The sequence below is a fragment of the Hipposideros armiger genome, unplaced genomic scaffold, assembly GCF_001890085.2.
Source record: "Hipposideros armiger isolate ML-2016 unplaced genomic scaffold, ASM189008v1 scaffold_34, whole genome shotgun sequence".
Lineage (NCBI taxonomy): Eukaryota > Metazoa > Chordata > Mammalia > Chiroptera > Hipposideridae > Hipposideros > Hipposideros armiger.
The window spans coordinates 4,426,849-4,446,127 of NW_017731384.1; the positions used below are offsets into that span (position 1 = coordinate 4,426,849).

The window sequence follows — 19,279 nt, forward strand, 5'->3', positions numbered from 1 at the left end:
TGAGAGAAACCGCTAGAACTAATTTAATGTGTATTATTCCAGTCTGTTTTATTATTTTCTGTATATATATCATGTTCATGTATGTTATATGCATTTTTTATGCTTCTATTTTTTTAAGTTAAATAAATACTACAGATTTTATGTGTTAGTCTTATTTTCTCTTTTATATTTAATTTTATATATTGGTGCCCTATCCGTGTTGATTTAGTACAATTCTTTTAATACTGAATATATTTTATCATGTGAATATACTATATTTTTTTTATCAGCTCCCCTATTCAAGGGTATTTAGTTTATGTTCAAGTTTTCTTGATTATAAAGAATGCAGCAGTCCTTGTTTGTGATCTCATGTTTAGCTGGAGTCCCAAGCACACACTGGGCTGCAGAAACATTTTTCTAGAAGGCTTAGGACTGAGCCCTGTGGTTTACTAGCTTGGAACTGTGTTTTCTTGATTCGGATTTGCACTCATATTGAATTGTGTGAAGTTGGGTCCTGAGAGCAGGGTCTGAGATACCTTGTCTTTGTTTCTCCATTCACTGCCTAGGGCAAAAGCTAGGTTATTGTTGAGAGTTTGTGCTGGAAGGTGACTTTCAATCCCTGCTACATGGATGTGCGTCTCTTCCCAGCTCCTCTCTATGATCAGAGCACAGGCCCTGCAATGGATGTGCAATGGAGCTGCATAGGGAACTCTCTGATCGGCTTAACATTCAAAGGGATACAGGAAATACTGAAGGAGGGGACCCTGGCGAGAAGTTTGCAGTATACAATTAAGAAGGCTAAAAAATGAGGGCTTGGAATGTGCTAAGGCTGACAGTATAACTTTCTGAGAAAAGCGGACACTATGACAGGCACCCTTGGCTCAGGAAATGCACCTCTTGGGGCTGATGATGCAATATTAACAGATCACAGAATTCATGGGTAAGGAAGGAGGAAAAACAAGCAAACAACAATGTGACTTGTGAAAACATTCAGTAGGACAAGAGAAAGACATTTGTATCCAGCAGTCACAGAAGAAAAGCATACTTCTGACAATGATCTACTGTATAATTCAGGAAAAAAAATCGGAGAAGTAGTACCTTTATAAGAAGACATGATCTTTAGGAAAGGGCCACATATCAAGTAAAATTAATGCAATGAAACCTGGATATATTCTGGAAAAAGAACTGAACCTCAAATAGAGGTAAGAATAAAATGAAAATCTTACAAGTTTCTTGTCAGGATGAAACTGGCAAAAAAACTTAGAAAAATAATGGAGTAAAGCTTCAGAGTATTGAAGGATAAAGGGTATGGCCTAATTTTATACATAATCGAGGAGTTTTTTACTTGCAAAATCGACAGAAAATCATTTTCTTACTAAGAGCTCACGTAATGTTTACCATTTATTTATTTTCTGGAAAAAAATTATGTGAGCACATCAGTCAATCCAGAGAAGAAGTAAAAGACAGCCCACACATGGGGAAACCATCATATTAAAGGATGAGAACAATGGAACCCAACAAAGAAGAAGCAAATTTAACTGTTACAAATCTAGTTATAAGATAGAATGCTAATGTTTTTGACTCTTGAAAAAAAAGGTATATAAAGTAGAAAACATGAATTTAATAACAAGTTACATTTAAATCCGTAGACTACATTAACAAAGATCAAGAAGCAGGTGGATAATGAGAGAGTAAGAAGAACACAGCATGCTAAAACTCTGCCATGAAGAATTGAGACTCAAAAGATTCTTAAAATTACGGAAATGTAGTTTAAAATAACTTTGAAATATATAAACATAGGCATTAATAAAATTAACAAGATATTACAGTCTCATAAAAATCTTGAGAAGATAACAGCAAAACTTGAGAGGAGATATTGCCAAGAGAACAAAAGCAGAAACAGAACAAAATGTCCAAAATAAGACACAGTATATAATTGTCATAATAAATATTAATAGGTTAAATTTTCTAGTAAAAAAGGCATAGATTAGCTGACAGAAATCCATGTGTATGCTATTTTTAAAAGGCACAACTAAAAGTTACACAACAATTTATTAAAAAGATGATGAAAATATATCACTTGTATTTGAAAAGAATGTAATACAGTCACACAAATCAACATCAGTACAAGTCAATGAACTGGATAAATGATATATTTTTGCATGCTACAGGCAAGAGTACTTAATCAAATATGAAAATATATTAGGAATACATAAAGAAATTGACATAAATAGCCCTGGGGTTCTTTAATATATTTTCTCCATCTTTGACAGATCAGAGGGAAAAAACAAACAAACAAATAAGAGTTCTAAATAACATTTTATAAAATGGCTATATTTCTACTTTCTACCCTTTAAATACAACACATTAAATTTCTACTCTCATGGAACAGTTATAAGACTCAGAAGACCATAGGGAAACACCCAGTATATTTCTAAAACTTGACATGACAGAGAACACATATTTTTTATCACAATGCAGTGAACCGAAATTAAAAATCAATTAAAGTTGATACACTAGATTTCACCAAAATTCAAAACTTTTGCTCTTTCAAAGACACTATTGAAAAGCAACAAAAGTAAGGCAAGCAAAAAAAAAATGGGAGAAAATATTCACAAATATTTCTGAGAAATTGTATCTAAAATATAAAAGAAATCTTACAACTCAGTAATAAGAAGACAAACAGCTCAGTTAAAAATAGGCAGAATAGGGACGGCTGAGTGGCGCTATGGTTAAGAACTGGCTTGGGACGCCAGAGGGCCCCAGTTCGGATCCCACATATGAGGGCCAGTGACAGTGCCCTCTACAGCTAAGGTGCTGAACAACAGCTCAACCTGGAGCTGGGCTGCCGTGAGTCACAGGTGATGGCGTAGGCTGCAGCCCCTGTGGCAGTGGGTTGCCATGGGCTGCCGTGTGTAGCCAGCAGCCAGCGTGAGCGGCCAGCAGCCGTCGTGAGTGACCTTCCAGAAGCCGGTGACTGATCTGCCTCGCCTGGGAAGAGCGCAATGATGGTGCCAACTTGGGCCAGTGAAGCAACGTCCTCCACAACTAGACTGAAGAACTAAAGGACAGCAACTTGTCTGTTCCCCTTCCCCTAACTCCCCAGCACTGTTCCCATCCCCCCAATTCCCCAATTTAAAAAAAAATAGGCAGAATATCTGGACACTTCACAGAAGAAGATAATACGAATGACTAGTAAGGACAAGAAAAGATGTTCAATATCATTATTCATCAAGGATGTGTGAGTTAAAACCAAAAGTAAGTGCTACTACATGCTCATAGAATGCTTAAAATTGTAAACATTGGTTGACAATGCCAAGTGTTAATGAAGATGTGGTCAAATGGAGCTCCTGAAAACTGGTGGTGGGAAAACTACCAGTTTCCTGAAAAGTTAAACATATAATGACCATATGTCAGCCATTCCATTCCTATGTGTTTAACCAAAATAAATGAAGACATATCCAGACAAAGACTTGTACACATATGTTGACAGCAACTTTATTCACAAAGCTGAAAACTTGAATAATCCAAATAGTCATCAAAAATTGAAACGACAATCAAAATGTAGTACAGTTGACCCTTGAACAATGTGGGGGTTAGGGGTGCCCACCCTTTCCACAGTCAAAAACCCACATATAACTTTTGACTCCTTCAAAACTTAGTCGTCCCTCGGTATCGGCAGGGGATTGGTTCCAGGACTCTCTGCAGGTACCATAATCTGCAGATGCTCAAGTTCCCCTAGGTAAAATGGCGCAGATAATGCGTACAGCGGGCCCTCCACACCCAAGGACTCCCAACCACGGATCAAAAACAATACAGGTGTTTACTGAAATCCACATATTAAGTGGACCTGCCCTGCACAGTTCAAACTCGTGATGTCTGGGTTAACTGTATGTACAATGGGATACTACTCAGCAATAAAAACTAATGAACTCCTGATACCCCCAACGACATGGAAGAGTCTCAAACTCCTGCTGAGTGAAAGAAGCTGAAAATGAGCACAGTATGTTGTGGACTCCCTGAGTGATGTTCGAATTCCCTACATAATGCTGAGTTTTTTGTTTTAGCAGATGACCAACCCAGTTCATTTCAGAGCAAAAGTCCTACCTCATCTTCTGTGGTCAAGCTCCAGTTCAAGTTAAGTTCCAAGCCTTTGCTTTGCTGCTTTGGATCTGTTTGTATTGTGCTACTCAGGAGTGAGTCTGAGACCTGGATGGTGATTTAAATGGCTCCCCCCAATGACTGCAGGCACTCATGTGACAGTCTCCAAGACAGACCATATGCTGGGCCACAAAACAAGTTTCAGTACATTTTAAAGGGATTAAAATCATACAAATGTGTTCTTTTAACCCCAATGATAATAAATGAGAAATGTACAACAATAAGAAATCTGGGAAATCTCCACATATTTGGAAATTAAAAAACACATGAATAACTCTTGGGTCAAAGAAGATATAAGGAAATTTAGAAAATACTTTGAACTGAATTAAAACAAAAATAAGACATGTCAACATTTATGGAATGCAGCTAAAGCAGCACTTAGAGAAACATTTATAACTTTAAACATCTATATCCAAAAAGAAAGTTCTCAAATCAGTATCCTAACCTTTATCTTAAGAAACCAGAAAAAGAAAAGCAAGCAGAAGAAAGGAAATCATATTTTTATGTTTTCAGAAAGCAAAGAAGTAGAAAACAGAAAAATAGAGAAAATCGCTGAAGCCAAAAGTTGGTTCTTTGAAAAGATACACAAAATTGACAAATTTTTAGCTTGACTGGTTAAAAAAAAAAAACGTGAGAAGAGACATATTATTAAAGTTAGGAATGAAGGAGGAGAGGATACCACTATTGATCCTATAGAAAATAGAAGAATTATAAGACGATATTTTAAGAACTTTATGCCAACAAATTATACAACTTAGGTGAAATGGACAAATTCCTAGAAAGATGCAAATTACTAAAACTGTCTCAAGATAAAAAAAATGAATTGTCCTATAATAAAGATATTTAGTTAGCAAATAAAATCTCACAAAGAAAAGTCTAGAACTAGATGGCTTCACTGGTACAGTCCATCAAATATTAAAGAAAAATTAATTTTAGTGTTTTGAAAACTCAGAAAATTAAAGGTGAAGGAACACTTCCCAGTTCATTCTATAAGGTCAGTATTACTCTAGTATTAAAGCCAGAGACACCACAAGAATACTACAGAGTGACACCTATCATGTAGACACAAAACCTCTTAATGAAATTTTAGTAAACTGAACCCAGTAACATATAAAAATGATTATACACCACAACCAATTGGGGTTTATCCCAGGAATCCAAGGTTGTTGCAACATTTGAAAATCAATACAATACAACATATTAATAGAATAAAGAACAAGACCACATGATCATCTTACTACAGACAGAAAAAGCATTTGAAAAAGTTCAACATCATTCATGGTTTAAAAAAACTTGGTAAATTAGGACTAGAAGTGAACTTACTCAACATTAGCTAAAAGGATATCTATGAAAACTCTACAGCTAAATATACTTAATGTTGAAAAATGTAATGCTTTTCCTCCTAAGAACAAGGAAAAGATGATGTGTGTTCAAGGATGTTTATTATGGTGTTATTAATAGTGAAAAATTAGAAAATATATGTAAGAAAAGTTGGAGAGAATATATAAATTAATTTAAAAAAAAATTTAAGATAAAAAAGAAGCCCTGGAGATAATGTCATCTCAAGAACCATTGAATTAAGAGCCCTTCCCAGCCACAAAATGAGACTGCCATAAAGTAAGGAAAGGCAGGGATGAGAGATAGTATTTGTGGGATTGATTCTGGAATCACCCTTTAATTGGTCCACCCTCGTATCTTTGTTCTGTTATGTGCCTGGCTCATGGTCTGTCTGCTATCTTCCTTTACCAATCCTGCCAGACCCATTTGGCTCTGCTGCTTCTTGACTTGAAGAGTTTGTGTATTTTTGGCATTCTAGGATGCTAGGTATCACATCTCTATGGACTGGTTAAATGATCCAGTGAAAAATCCTGCTTGGTGCATGCCTCTAGGTTCCCCTTTCTCCCCACCACAAACCCTACTCCTGGGTCCTATCTTAGTGAGCAGTCCTCCCGAGGACTGATTGAGGCTGGATTCAGGCTCCTTGAAAAGTAATAGTGATGGCAACTGATGCACAGGAAATTCTTTTGATTGTCTCCTGTTGAAGAAATGTACTTCAGTGGTTTCTGTCGTAAATAGTTTTACCAAGTGCAGTTGAGTTTCTGAAATAGAGAAAGCACCTTTGGTGAGAGTATAAATAATAAGGAACCCCATTTATAATGGACTTCTTATAGTTAGACTCATTCACAAATCAAATACTTTTTACAGGGCAAATTTTAACTAACAATGAGTAAAATATACTGTATGTCAAAACATGATAAATTAGAAGTCCTCTATTCCCAATTATCTGTTGATTAAAAAGTGTGAAGATGTAACTTAAATTCTACAAGAAAGTCAATCAGCGGATTCATTATTTAGAGAAGGATGATGTTTTCAAATGTTTCCATAGTCTATATTATTAACAGTCTTCCTTTTCTGTTGTTTTGAACTGCTCTTTTCTCTTTTTACTGAGATCTTTTGTGTAAAAGCCAGCAGAGCTCAGGGCATCTTTTTCCATTTGGAAACTGCTGCAGACATCAGACAATGGGATTTGAATTAAAAAATAAAAGCTTTGAGTTTGTTTTTGAAAGTGAATTGCTGTTACAGAAACGAGGCCCATGAGAGAAAATGGAACAGACTTAAATTCTTAAAAAATTGCTTCACAGTTTCTTTCACTTTGAAGAACTTTTTTTTTTACCTCATTTAAGATTGCTTAAATAACCTCATTTTTACTCCAATGGTGAAATCCACTATACGTGTTAACTGTCAGCAATCAGTTGTGTAAAATATGCATATTTTAATTTTGAAAATTTAATACTCTGTTAGAATTAGTTCTGTATATATGTATATAATCATATTTTTAAAAGGAATAGTGTTTTATACTCACCTATTCTCTGTGAAACAAACAAATGACTGAAAAAGACAGCTGTTTTTTGAAGTATTGGCAGCAATTCCAAAGTGAAACTTTTTAATCTTGTAAACTGCCTGCGTGAGTGTCAGCTAACTGGTTTCTCCTGGGGCTCCCACGAGTCTCTTGACTTTTGTAGTTAATTTTTTTCCCCTTGAAAATACATCCTCATTAAGTGGTATTTCCTGCTAACTACCTGGCTTCAAATTCTATTCCTTTTCCTTTACAGTCATCAGCTACATGTCATTAACTTTATACTTGGAGAACCCACCGGTTTGCCATGAAAACAACATCCTGCAGCACTGCTGTTGACTAGTGAGGTTTCATGTGGCTCCTCCTAGTCCGATTGAAATTGGTTAGCAGTTTCTTACCTTCTTAGAGATACATTTAGTTCCTCACCCCATTATTGCTAGTGAATTAATGAAAAAAATTCTCAGGTTACAAGGAAAGAAGAATGCCATCTGGAGGCATGTGTGCCAGTAAGTGTAGATGGATAACAAACAGACTTAAAGAAGGAAAGAATCATCATAAAAGCCATTCACTGTGACATAGACACCTTTGTCCTCCTGTTCTTTAAGGGTCATGCTGGCTCCTGTAATTTTGAATAAGTTTCTTAGACCAGTTTTTAGAAAAGAAAAGATTCAATATAAATAGAAGCATTTTCTCTGTTATTTTTTTATGATAATGGAGAGATCTCTCTACCCTTTTAACATTTGGAATTTTGTCTTTAAATGAGATTAGGTAGCAGAGGTAAAATTCCAGAATCATATTTAAATGTTTCAATAGAGGCTATTGTGATAATTAAGCAATTTCAAATGACAGCATCCAAAGAATATGTGTATTTGGCTTTGAAAAACAAAATTAAATAAAAAAAAATTTTAAAAATAGTAACTTTTATCCTCAAATGCTTAATAGAATAATAATAAGTGAAACTTTTTCCTAATAATATTCATCAATGATGAACCTTTTACAGAAGAAAAATAAGCCAAAAATATCTATGAGAACATTGAACCAGAAAATGTCATCCTTTGTGTATTTTGCTGATTTGAATGGTTATCAATTGTGAAAATAGTAACATTATTATTTTTTAGTACTGCAGCTGTTTTAATGACTTACTGGCCAAGGATTCAGCAGACTTGATTTCTTCTTCCATTTATTTATTAAAAATTTATGAATACTTCCTCTGTACCAGCCATTGTTGTAGATTCCGGGGAGTTAGAGCTTAAAATGTGTTTATGACTTGTGTGATAGACCTATGCATTAAAATATAGATTATAATAGATGGTATAACTGGTGGAATAAATAGAGCATTAAGAGATCACAGAGGGAGGGCCAGCTAAGGTATCCCAGTGAGTCATGCATTTATTTGCAATTATGGCTGCTTTGTGTAAAGATGAACTTCTCAAATGTTTACTTGTTGAAATGTTATTGGTAATGAGTTTAGCAAGGTCAGTAAACATTAGGTCAAATATCCAATTCATTTTTATTTCTATAAGTAACCAACAAATAGAAAATTAACTTTGAAAAAGGTGCCATAGTACCAGAAAGCATCACTTACCTAAGAATAAATCTAACAAAAGATGTGTAAGGCCTCTGTTTTGGAAACTAAAAAATATTATTGTGAGAAACCAAAGAAGACCTATGTAAATTGAGGGATGGATCATGTGTATGGATTCGAAGACTCAATGTTTTAAAAATGTCACTCCCCACATGAATCTATAGAATCAACACAATTCTAAAAATCAGAATGTTAGCAGTGCTTTTGGGGAGAAAGGGAGGGCAACTGACAAGCTGATTCTAAAATGTATATGAAAATGTAAAGGGCTAAGAATAGCTATGACAATCTGGGAGAAGAACAGGCCTGGAGAACTTACACTAGCAGATACTGAGACTAATACTAAGCTATAGTAATTAATGCAGTGTAGGTCCAGCATAGGGTGACCAGTGTTACAGAGAAAAGAGACCAAATACAGACTCAAACATATTTGATCCATCTGATTCCTGTCAAAGGAAGTATTGCAGTGCATCAGGGAAAGTATGACCATTCTAATAAATGCTGCCATGTCAATTGGATAGCCATATGGGAAAAAAAGAACCTTGCACCTTATCTTACCCTATTAACAAAATAAATTCTAGGATTGAAAGGTAAAACAATAAAACTTGCACAAGAAAATGTAGGAGCAATTTTGATAGTTTGAACTACTAGGCAAAGATATTCTAAATAGGCAACAAGGCATTAAAAAACAAAATATTGTTAAATTTAACTTCATTAAAATATAAAAAGAAAAAACCTTCTGTTTACCAAAAGGCAACCTCAGAGTGGGAGAAGATATCTGCAATTCAGATGTTGAACAAGAAATTCACATCCAGAATAGTTAAAGAACAGCTATAAATCAATAAGAAAAGGACAGACATCAGGCATATTTTCTGTCATATCAATTTATGATGGTCTCTCACAAAAGAACTATAGATATAATCAATTAATGTGTTACTTGATTTTCCTTGTTAAGGATATTAGTTCTTAGTGAGTCTTTAGCTAAGCACAGAAACAATTATCTGCCTGCCTCTATCTATCTATCTATCTATCTATCTATCTATCTAAAACATTTGAAGGACAATATTTTATTTTTTATCTAAACATGTATTAAATGCAACAAAGTATATTTTGAATTGTGTATTTCTATACAGTTGTCTGCTTGTATAATATGAATTGTACATGTCAAATTACTCAGAATATAATAACACAAGAGTACTTTACTAGAAAAAGAGCAATAACTGACTATGACCATATTTGACAGAGATTGCCAGATGTTGGTCAAATGTTCATTTCTACTTTCTTACTAACAGAGCCCTGATTTTATTTAGGGCAACATTAGACCCAGTGTTAAAGCTGCATTTTCTTACCTTGCAGATGGAGCTTGCCTTTTAATGTAGTTGCAGTGAATGGGATCCAAACAGCATAATTAATTTACTATTGACAAGAACTTGCAGGAAAGCTCCTTAAAAGGGTATTCGAGTCAGCTAATATGGACCCTTGGCCCTTATCCCTTTGCCCTTCACCCTTTGCCCTTCCCTTCCCAGATGTTTAGAGCTGCAGAAGCCATTTTGCAACCATTATGGGAAGGTTAAATTGCAGACCTTAACCCTGACATCTTTGAACTGCCAATATAGCAGCCTATTTCTGAACTTTTTGTTACATGAGGAAAACATAAAGGGCCTATGTTGTTTAAGCTGGGGATACTTGGATTTTTTCTTACATGTAGTCAAAGTAATGCCTGAGGCACCATATAAGGAAAATTCAGCACCCCCTTTTTTTTCCTACCTCTCTTTCATATTGCTTTAAACACTAACTATTCACAAAAATGTACACAGGTCCTTTCTGCTCCTAATTTGACCACCAAGTGTTACTCTTAGGGTTTTTTGGAAGCCAGCGCCACACAATAAAGGAGCATTAAAAAAAACAAAAAACCACTTGAAGTTGAACGGAATATGGAATGATGAAGCAGAATCTTTTGTCTCTATGGCAACTGGGAACTCTGTGTTTCTACAAAAACTATTTTACAAGACATTTTTATTTTCTATTTTTTTGTTAAATTGTGGAAGGAGAATGGAGTGGAGTCTTGCATTTTCTGTTAGTATAATCTAAAATAACGTATTTCATTATCTTACAATACCAGTTATTATTTACTTTGAATTTTTCTTAAGGTTTTGGTATAAAACGTCTTTTCATGTGTTTTAAAATGTGTTCTCTTTTGATTATCAAAGATAATTCTATATTTTGATACAAGATATTCTATTTTATAAACTTTGAGTATAAAGCTCTTAATTTTTATTTTAAATGTTCTAATATTTGAAATATTTATATATTTATTATTTATTTTTCATAGTCTGTGCTGAAGTAAAATAAGAACCAAAAATCAATTTCACATGAAGATCTCGCTTAAAAGTACTAAATAAAGCAAGTCTATCCTCCTTGGTTTATGTTCTCTCTTTTTTTTTTTCCCCCCTTTTGCTTTTGCCTGCCCTTCCACTCATCCTTAAGAATTGATTACATATTTATTCTGCATATCAAGGCAATTCGTTAATAATTCAGAAACAAAAGAAAGAATTATGTCATAGTTCCTTTTATTTGGGAGCTCATGATCTAGATGAATGAACAAAACTCAAATATTTAAAGCCCTTCCATACTATAGAGAAAAGCACAATGTGCTAGAAAAAAAAAAAGACGTTAAGTCCTAGAGCATAGAGGGGAGGGCGGCCTTGATGCCATTTGGTGGGTTTAAAGAACTCCTCAGCAAGGAAGGAGACGCGAGTCCACCTTGAAGATTGACTGGATGGGGAAAAACATGAAGGGGCTTTCCTGAGAGTGTGACGAGCAAAAAGCTACAGAATCAAGAATGGCCATGGCTTGTCTGGGAAAGGCCAACGATATTGGAGTATAGGGAGTGTCGATTGCTGGGGACCAATTACGGAGCCTCCTGCTTGGGGTTTCACGTGAAGGGCATTGAAGGAGAGAGAGCCTGGAGGCCCACGTCTTGAGTTAGAGACAAAAGAAAACAAAGTGGGCTGGACTGCGCCTCATTTAATATAATTTTTGTCTAAAAATTTAATATTCGATTTTTTAATTTTACAGATGGAAAAAGTGGAAGCAGATCTAACAAGATCCAAGTCTCTTCGTGAGAAACAATCAAAGGAGTATTTATGGCAGCTGGAGGATGTCAAACAGCGATACGAACAGCAGGTTGGTCTTTCATGGTGGTGATGCCATCTCATGTTTTAATGCATGTATAATCTTTTAGATATCTCTATATCACAAAATCTCTGCAAAATGAAAATAGCACTGAGAACATTATTACCAATATATGTGAAATATTTAAAATAATAGTTGTTTCAGTAAAACCCAGAAACAGAGTTTTAATTCTCCACTGACGTGTACTCTGACAGTTTGTTAATTGGAATGTGTAATTGAAACATTCATTTATTGTGATTCTTGAGTTCCATTCCTGTCAAAGTACCAGTTTGTTTGTTTGATTAATCGTTTAATTATTAATTTGGGGGTACCTGCTGTGTACCAGATACTATTACCGGCACTGGCACAGCAGTGAGCGCAACCAGCAAGGCTCCTTTTCTCAGGGAGTTCCATGGTTTTTTGTTTGTTTGTTTGTTTGTTTGTTTTTAGCTGAGCCATCCTGCTACCTGTTGGCAGCTCAGCGGCTGCTCAGCTCGGGCTGGACTCGAACCACTGTTGCTCAGAGCTCACACTCTTGAGCGAGCTCTTAACCAACTGAGCCACTCGGCCAGCCCCTCAGGGAGTTCCATGTTGATGGGCACCCAGCCCTTAAATAAAAAAATGAAATGATTTCAAAGAGTGATTTGTGAAGACGAAAAGAGGGTGTGTACATAGATCTTGCCAGGTGGAGGGTGGGAAGGGGATTACCGCACTGCTAGGCGGTCAGGGAAGCCCTCCAAGCTGGGACCTTTGTGCTGAGAACCCTGGAAACCAGGGAGGAGCCAGCCGTGAGGTCTCTGGAGAAGTAGCATTCCAGACTGGGGGGGAGAGCAAATTTGGAGACGCTGAGATGAGCTCAAGCTGGGAGTGTTTGAGAACAAAAACGACAATAAAGGTCTGTTGAGCAGGAACGTAGAGAAGGTTCCAGCTGTAGGAGACGAGGAGGGAGAGCTAGGTTGGACTAGGGCAGCATAGGAGTTTGGCTTTTGTTCTCAGTGCCCTGCCACTGTTTATTACTAAAAAGGTTTTATTTTTGTCTTTTAAAAATATCTTCCTGCTGATTCTTAGACTCTTTAAGGTGGCTACTAATTTTCACCTGTATGTCTAATCTGCTTGCCCTTAACATCTGGAAAAATGTTAATTAGCTTAGTCACTCAGTTAAGAAAATTTTTTCTAAAGACAGTATTTGAACCTTTTCATTCTGGAAACCTGAATAATTTTTTTTCATAATTATATTTTTCATCGCTTATAAAGTGGATCCTACATCAAAAACTAATTAACCCATTGTGATTACTGAATCTGATGCTGTCTTTCTAAGTGATAGCAATGAGAGGCTCACTTGAGCTCCATGAAAAGAAGTGTGATCCAACGTGTGACCTTAGGGTTGTTGTGTTGCTATTGTTTTAATCTTAAAATGTTGGCATAAATACCTGAGTTATTATACAAGGATAGTGTAAAGGCAAAGTAGTTATAAAGACCAAAGTTTTCAAATTGACCCTTCTTTATTATTTTCATTATCTGGGTTGTCCTTCAAGAGAGAAACACGTAGGAAAGGAGTTGAGTAAACGACCATGTAGAAACATCTCCAGCCTTGGTGTTGACAAGGGCCAGACACCATTGTTACGTGTTTTATATGACTTCAGCCACTTCCCATCTTGCACTAATCTTGTGAAACCGGTACCATCATTTATTACCCCCAGATTCTAGTTGTAGAAACTGAAGCACTGGCCCAAAGCCCCACACAGTCAGTAGGTGATACAATCAGAGCTTTAACCTGAGCCATGAACTAAACCTCCACTCTGAAAGGACTCCCCTTGGAGTTCCAAGGCACAGACACTGAACCCGGGAGCAGATGGTACTGTGAGGAATATTTTGAGTGGTTTCAAAGTAGTTCCTCCCTAAAGAAGTATTGAGGTGTGCAGTGGTCTTTTTCGTGAGAAAGTGTTTCCCTACTTGAGTGTGTCCAGGAGGCTGTCCTCCCACTACAGTCCCTTCCAAATCCCGTGTCCTGTGACTTTCCCTTCCTTTGCCTGATTGGCCCCACAGCCCCTCTGTGGGTCTCCTGATAGATGTAGACATCTCTGGTTCCACCACCGACTCATTCACTTACCTACCTGTCTAGCTGGATTTCCTCACTTCCGGGCCCACGCCTACCTTCTCAGTTGCCATTCAAGTGCAAGCGTGACAACTTTTCTATTATCTTCTCTTACTTTTCTCTAAAATGTAACGTCTTAAATGTGAAAATCCTAAAGGGTTAGAGCATTTCACACTGGAAGGATATTTAGGTGCTAATCACCCAGGCTTCTCAAACTGGGGTGGGTGACCCCGGGGAGGTGAGCAAGGGCCAGGTGTATGCGAAGCTGCGTGCATGTTTTGTGGAGTGTGGGATTCACATGCTTATTTGTGGGAAAGCAAAGTAGTTTTACTCTTGAGGTAACACTCATTTTAAAACAAACATAGACTTCCCTGTTGTGTAAAATGCAAAATTCTCATGAATTTTTAAGATAAAATAGGAGATTTCAAAGAAACTTCCAGCTTGCAGAGGCTGCTTCAGGCTATGCCCTCAGATCCCCCGGGGGGTACTATTCATTTTCACTGCTTCTGGGGGTTCTTTGGTGGGAAAGTTTTAGAGGCACTTATCTGGTCTAATCCTCACATTTTATAATGAGGAAATTGACATCCAGAGGAAATGAATGACTTGTGCCTTCTGGGCCTCAGTTTCCTTATTCAGTTTTAATTTTTGAACCCCTCCCATATAGAAAGCATCATGCCAGGAACTGTAATGAAGTGAAAAAAGCAAAGTGGCATTTGAAAGTACTTTAGCCCAAATGCAGGCATAAAGCGTACAGATATGGAGAGAAAAACATCAAACACATGGGATAAACACTCACAGAAATATCCTGTAAAGCCCAAGCTTTCATCAAGACTTCCTGTTTCTTTCCTGTATAACCCATTGGAACAAAAAGACAATTCTAATTGTCTTTTCACAAACCTCATTCAACTTGGAAACAAACAACAAACCAGGCATGCTAGGATTTCCTGAACATGGAGATTTTTTTGGCAATTCCATCATATCATTCTTTAATCTGATATTTTATATTTTTTTCTTTTCACTACAAAGCCTTTAAAGGGAAATGTAGTTCAACAGATAAACAAGTGTCAAATTCTTCAGAATGAATAAATACTTTGTTGTTGATTATAAAAAACACTGAAGGGGCAACCCCTTACACATTACTGTTATTTTAAACTTAAGATATTTTGGTAGCAAAGATGGTAGTCAAGATAAGACAGGAATTATACAAAATAAGCAAGTGGGAAATTTTAAGATCACTTGAGATAGTTTTAAAAAAAACAACAGCATGCCATGCCCAATTTTTCCTCTGTAAATATTTTAGTTTTTAGTTATCTAGATTTTTTTTTTTTTTTAGGTAAAATAGCCTAAAAACATAGGCCTCTTTTAAATTAAACTATTTAGTCTACACTGGAAAAGGATATAGTAGAAAGCAAGAGCCAGAGGAAACAGAAGGAAGATATTCACTAGTACAGGCCCCCAGGAAGGTGGAGGTGTGTGGGCAGACCCCTAGCACAGGTGGAGGCGAGAGGCAGGCCTGTGCTGTGCCTGGTGAGAAGAGGAGGGGCAGACAGATGCACAGAAGTTTGTGGATCTGTAGCAGTAAAATGAGGACATTTGTATTATGGGAGGGTTTTCTTTGTGAGATAGGAGGCAAGATCATTGCTGAGACGGGAGGAATTACATGGACAGGAGAGCTGATGGAAGTGGGAAGTTTTGCAGTCCTTTTGGTGTTGGCATCATGGATCTGACTAGAAAACTTGGTGAAATTTCTTTTGGGTATTGAGGTCTAAGATGAGGTTAATGGCCATGAATCTGTGGATCTCCCTAAAGGGGGAAGGGGCATTTTCATGTGGTTTATTGATTTCTACATCTAGTACGCTCGTGTTCTTCTCTTTGTCTTCTTGTTGTTCTCCTTATTATACTCTTTTTTAAGTCTTTTGGCTTGGCTTTCCTTTTCTAGTTTGTAATAAATAATTTGGGGGCCTCGACTACATATTAGTCTTGCTGCTCCTTCATGGTAATCAAGAGAAATGGCAATTTCTGATCTAATGATGCTACAAGCCTTTCAAATTCTTTCTTTTTATAACGATCTAATCCATGAATGCAGCCATGCTAGAAGGCACAGCTAGGTCCTACAGGAGACAGGTACAGTGACAGATTCCTGGCCCATTAGGCTACCAGAACCAGAGACCCAGGCTATGAAGCTGTAGATCCTGAGGTCCAGGCCAAGTGTTGGGACCTGGGTTCATAGAAGGGCATTGATAATTAGTGAAAGGTTAATGGGATGGGCATTGATAATTATGAAAGGCTTTTTGTTTTTATTTTGACTTGGAACTTTTCTCATTGGTGTTAAAACAAATGGCACCTTTATCTAGAGTGGGAATTAAGGGAGCCAAGATGAACACAGTTCTTTTCAATAACTATAGTTTAAGTGTATATTATATGTTTCGTTTTAGGGATACTTCATTTTGAGAATGTTTCCTGGATAGTGATAGGGCTAAATGCTGTTCCAGATGCTTAGGATGTGACAATGAATAAAATAGTCTCTACACTTATGGCAGAGGGGACAACACCGCCACACACACATGCTCACTCTCAAAATATAATCTAAGGTAACGACAATTGCTATGAAATAAAGCAAGATAAGGTGTTTGTGAGTGAAGCAGCTATTTTATATAAGGTTGCTATCATACGAGTAAAAGGTATTATTTTTGATAAGGTTGTCAGTGAAGGACTCTAAAGATTAAAACCTGAATCAAGTGAAGGGGGAAATCATACAAAAACCTGAGGTGAGAAAGAATATCTCAGGTGGAGGGAGTGGGTGGGGACGAGGCTGGAATGGAGTGAACCAGGGATAGAGTGGGAGAAGCGGGCAGATGGTATCAGCTTCTATAGACTGTGGAGGGGAGTTTCCATTTTATTCTGAGTGTGATGGGCAGCCATTGGGGCATTTGAGTAAGATCTGGTTTACACTTTACAAAGATCTGTCCAGCTGCTGAGTGAAGCGCTGACTGTCGTGGCGGCAGGAGAAGCAGCAGGGAGGCTGGTTAGGAGGCGACTGCAGAGTCTGGCAAGAGACTGTGGCTTGGACTAGGGTGGGGGGGACCAGGGAGGGCAAGGGGTCAGATTTGGGATGTACTTTGCAGGCAGGACTTGTTAATGGATGTGAAGTGGAGTGTGGGGGAAAGAGGGAACTCAAACATGACTCACAGGCTTTCCAGCTGAGCAACCAGGTGAGCGGCGGTGATAGACACTGACGCGGGAGTAAAAGGCAGTCCCAGCACTGAGCCCAGGGGCGCACCAACCATTAGAGACGGGGAGGTGGGTGAGGAAGCAACAAAAGAAGCTGAGAAGGAGCAGCCAGTGAGGTAGGAAAAACCATGAAGGCGTTATTTCCTGTAAGTCATGTGCAGGAGGTGTTTCAGGAAAGGAGATACAGAAGCAGTTGTTTCAGGTGTGGCCAAGAGGGGTCAGATGGAGGCTAAGAGCTGACAAGTGGATGTGGCAAGAAGGCCTTTAGCCACCTGCTCGAGACCAGTTTCAGTAGAAAGTAGGAACCACAGCCTGAGTGGTGTGGGTGGAGAGAGACGGGCGTGAGCAACAATCCTGAGGAATTTTGAGGGAGAGGGGAGCGGAGAAATGGGGTCGTAGCTAGGGGAATATGTATTAAGGGGAAGTTTTAAAGCATGAAATACAGTAAAAACATGTTTGTTGATGAGAATGATCTCGTGCAGAAGAAAATGTTGATGCAGAGAGTGACGGGATAACTGTGAGACCATCGGGCTTCACTTGGCAAGAGGGGGCAGAATCCAAGGCCCAGGCGGAAGGACGCACCTTTCAGAGCAGCAAGGCCAGCCGCCTGTTTAAGCCGTGGGAAAACCAGGGACCACGCAGGCGGGAAGCCAATTCGGTGAGAAGGTGGAGTAGCTCCCTTCTGACTACTTCAGATTCTATTCAGTGATTGCTCCTGAATGCCACGCGTTGCGTTCACAATGATGAGTAGGTGCAGTCGGCGATGGGAGAAAGTAGAGAGAAAGCAGACATAGTCCAGTCTTGGAGTTTATAACCGAGTTGACCTGTTTCTCCTACTTTTCATACTAGCTACTCACCTTGGATGATTTCTATATTTCATATTCATTCAAAAGCAGTGATGTACCAGATTAAGACAAACTGAATGTGTTTTCAAGGAAACAGACGTAAGGTAAAATAAATTAAAATATACAGTTAAGACACGTTTTCCCCAGAAATGTTGAGCTCTGTCTAGGAGGCTGTATTCTTAATGAATTTTCTCAATTTGAGTGCTGTGAGTTGACTGTCGTTAAACCTGGAGGAAAAATCTTCCTGAAAGCATTTGACTGTGTGACTCCTTCCTGGGTTTTAATTGAGATCTGGCAGATAAAAACAGAAAATGTAGTGAATTTCCCAAAATGTTTCCAAAGCCCAAGGTGATTATTGTCACTCATCGCCAGCAGGTGCGGGGTAAGTATTTTGAAGTGTGAAATGGGGAAGAAAACCACAGAGGATGGCACTTGCTTTCAGCACATCGTCGTTTGTCAGCTTTCCTTTGTAATCGCTGTTGGGCTTAGCCTTCCGCCCTCACTCAGTCGGTCCTGAGCTTCAGGAGCTTGCACAGGCGTTCGTCCCTGGAGGGTGGTGGTTGACCAGAGAGGAAAAGGAATGACGAAGCAGTATAAGCTGGCAGACCCTTGTTCCATCTCCAATTAGCAGTTAGCCCAGTAATGTTAAACTTCTAGATAAAGAGAACTTGTGCGACTACATCAAATGGTTGATTGACAGATATCATGGATGATTCTTTTTGTTGCCACAAATATGTAATCCTGGAGCCACATGGCCACCCGAAAATGACAAATTGTATTTCTGCTCTTGACACACTGCCGATTTTTTACCTCTTTTTTTTTTTTTTGTGCCTCTTTCTATTAAGATGTTCGGAAATTCAGACCATATTATGGTATTTTCTGTGCTAAAACGTATTTTTCCTCTGACTCCAAAGGCTCAGAACAGATTGTATATGTCCTTAAGTTTATCTGTAAAGGAATCTTGATCGCTCATGTAATGTAATGTCCAGAAGCACATTTTACACCATACAGCTGCAATTAAAAGAAAAAGATTCCAACAGTTTTTAGTAAGAACACTACACCAAGTCTGGTGAAATGGTGCTAACTTTGCAATAGACTCTGTCCCACCGGAGCTAAATTCTGGAACTCTAGAGAACCTGGTAACTTACTTTGTCATTTCAAGTATGCTATTTTGCAAACGCATATGGGAAACTGCTCAGAGACCTAACCTGATGATGCTAAGCCGCTGCCTCTTAAATGGAGAAAACCAGAGCATGATGCACTTGTTTTGTAGTGCGACTCTTAATGCCACAAGTCTTATCAACTATTGAGTCATTGGGAAAGTCATGACGCATTTTTGCACTGAAAAACATAGA

The 19,279-nt window shown here is 37.9% G+C and overlaps 1 protein-coding gene across 2 annotated transcripts in view; it reads left to right on the forward strand.

Moving 5' to 3' along the window:
- The window catches only part of CEP112 (centrosomal protein 112), a 355,787-nt gene that overhangs the window by 142,994 nt on the left and 193,514 nt on the right, over positions 1–19,279 (forward strand). For both annotated transcript variants that reach the window (XM_019637812.1, XM_019637813.1), the window contains exon 19: positions 11,658–11,765. In XM_019637812.1, coding sequence (XP_019493357.1) covers positions 11,658–11,765 — 108 coding nt within the window. The remainder of the gene's footprint in view (positions 1–11,657; positions 11,766–19,279) is intronic.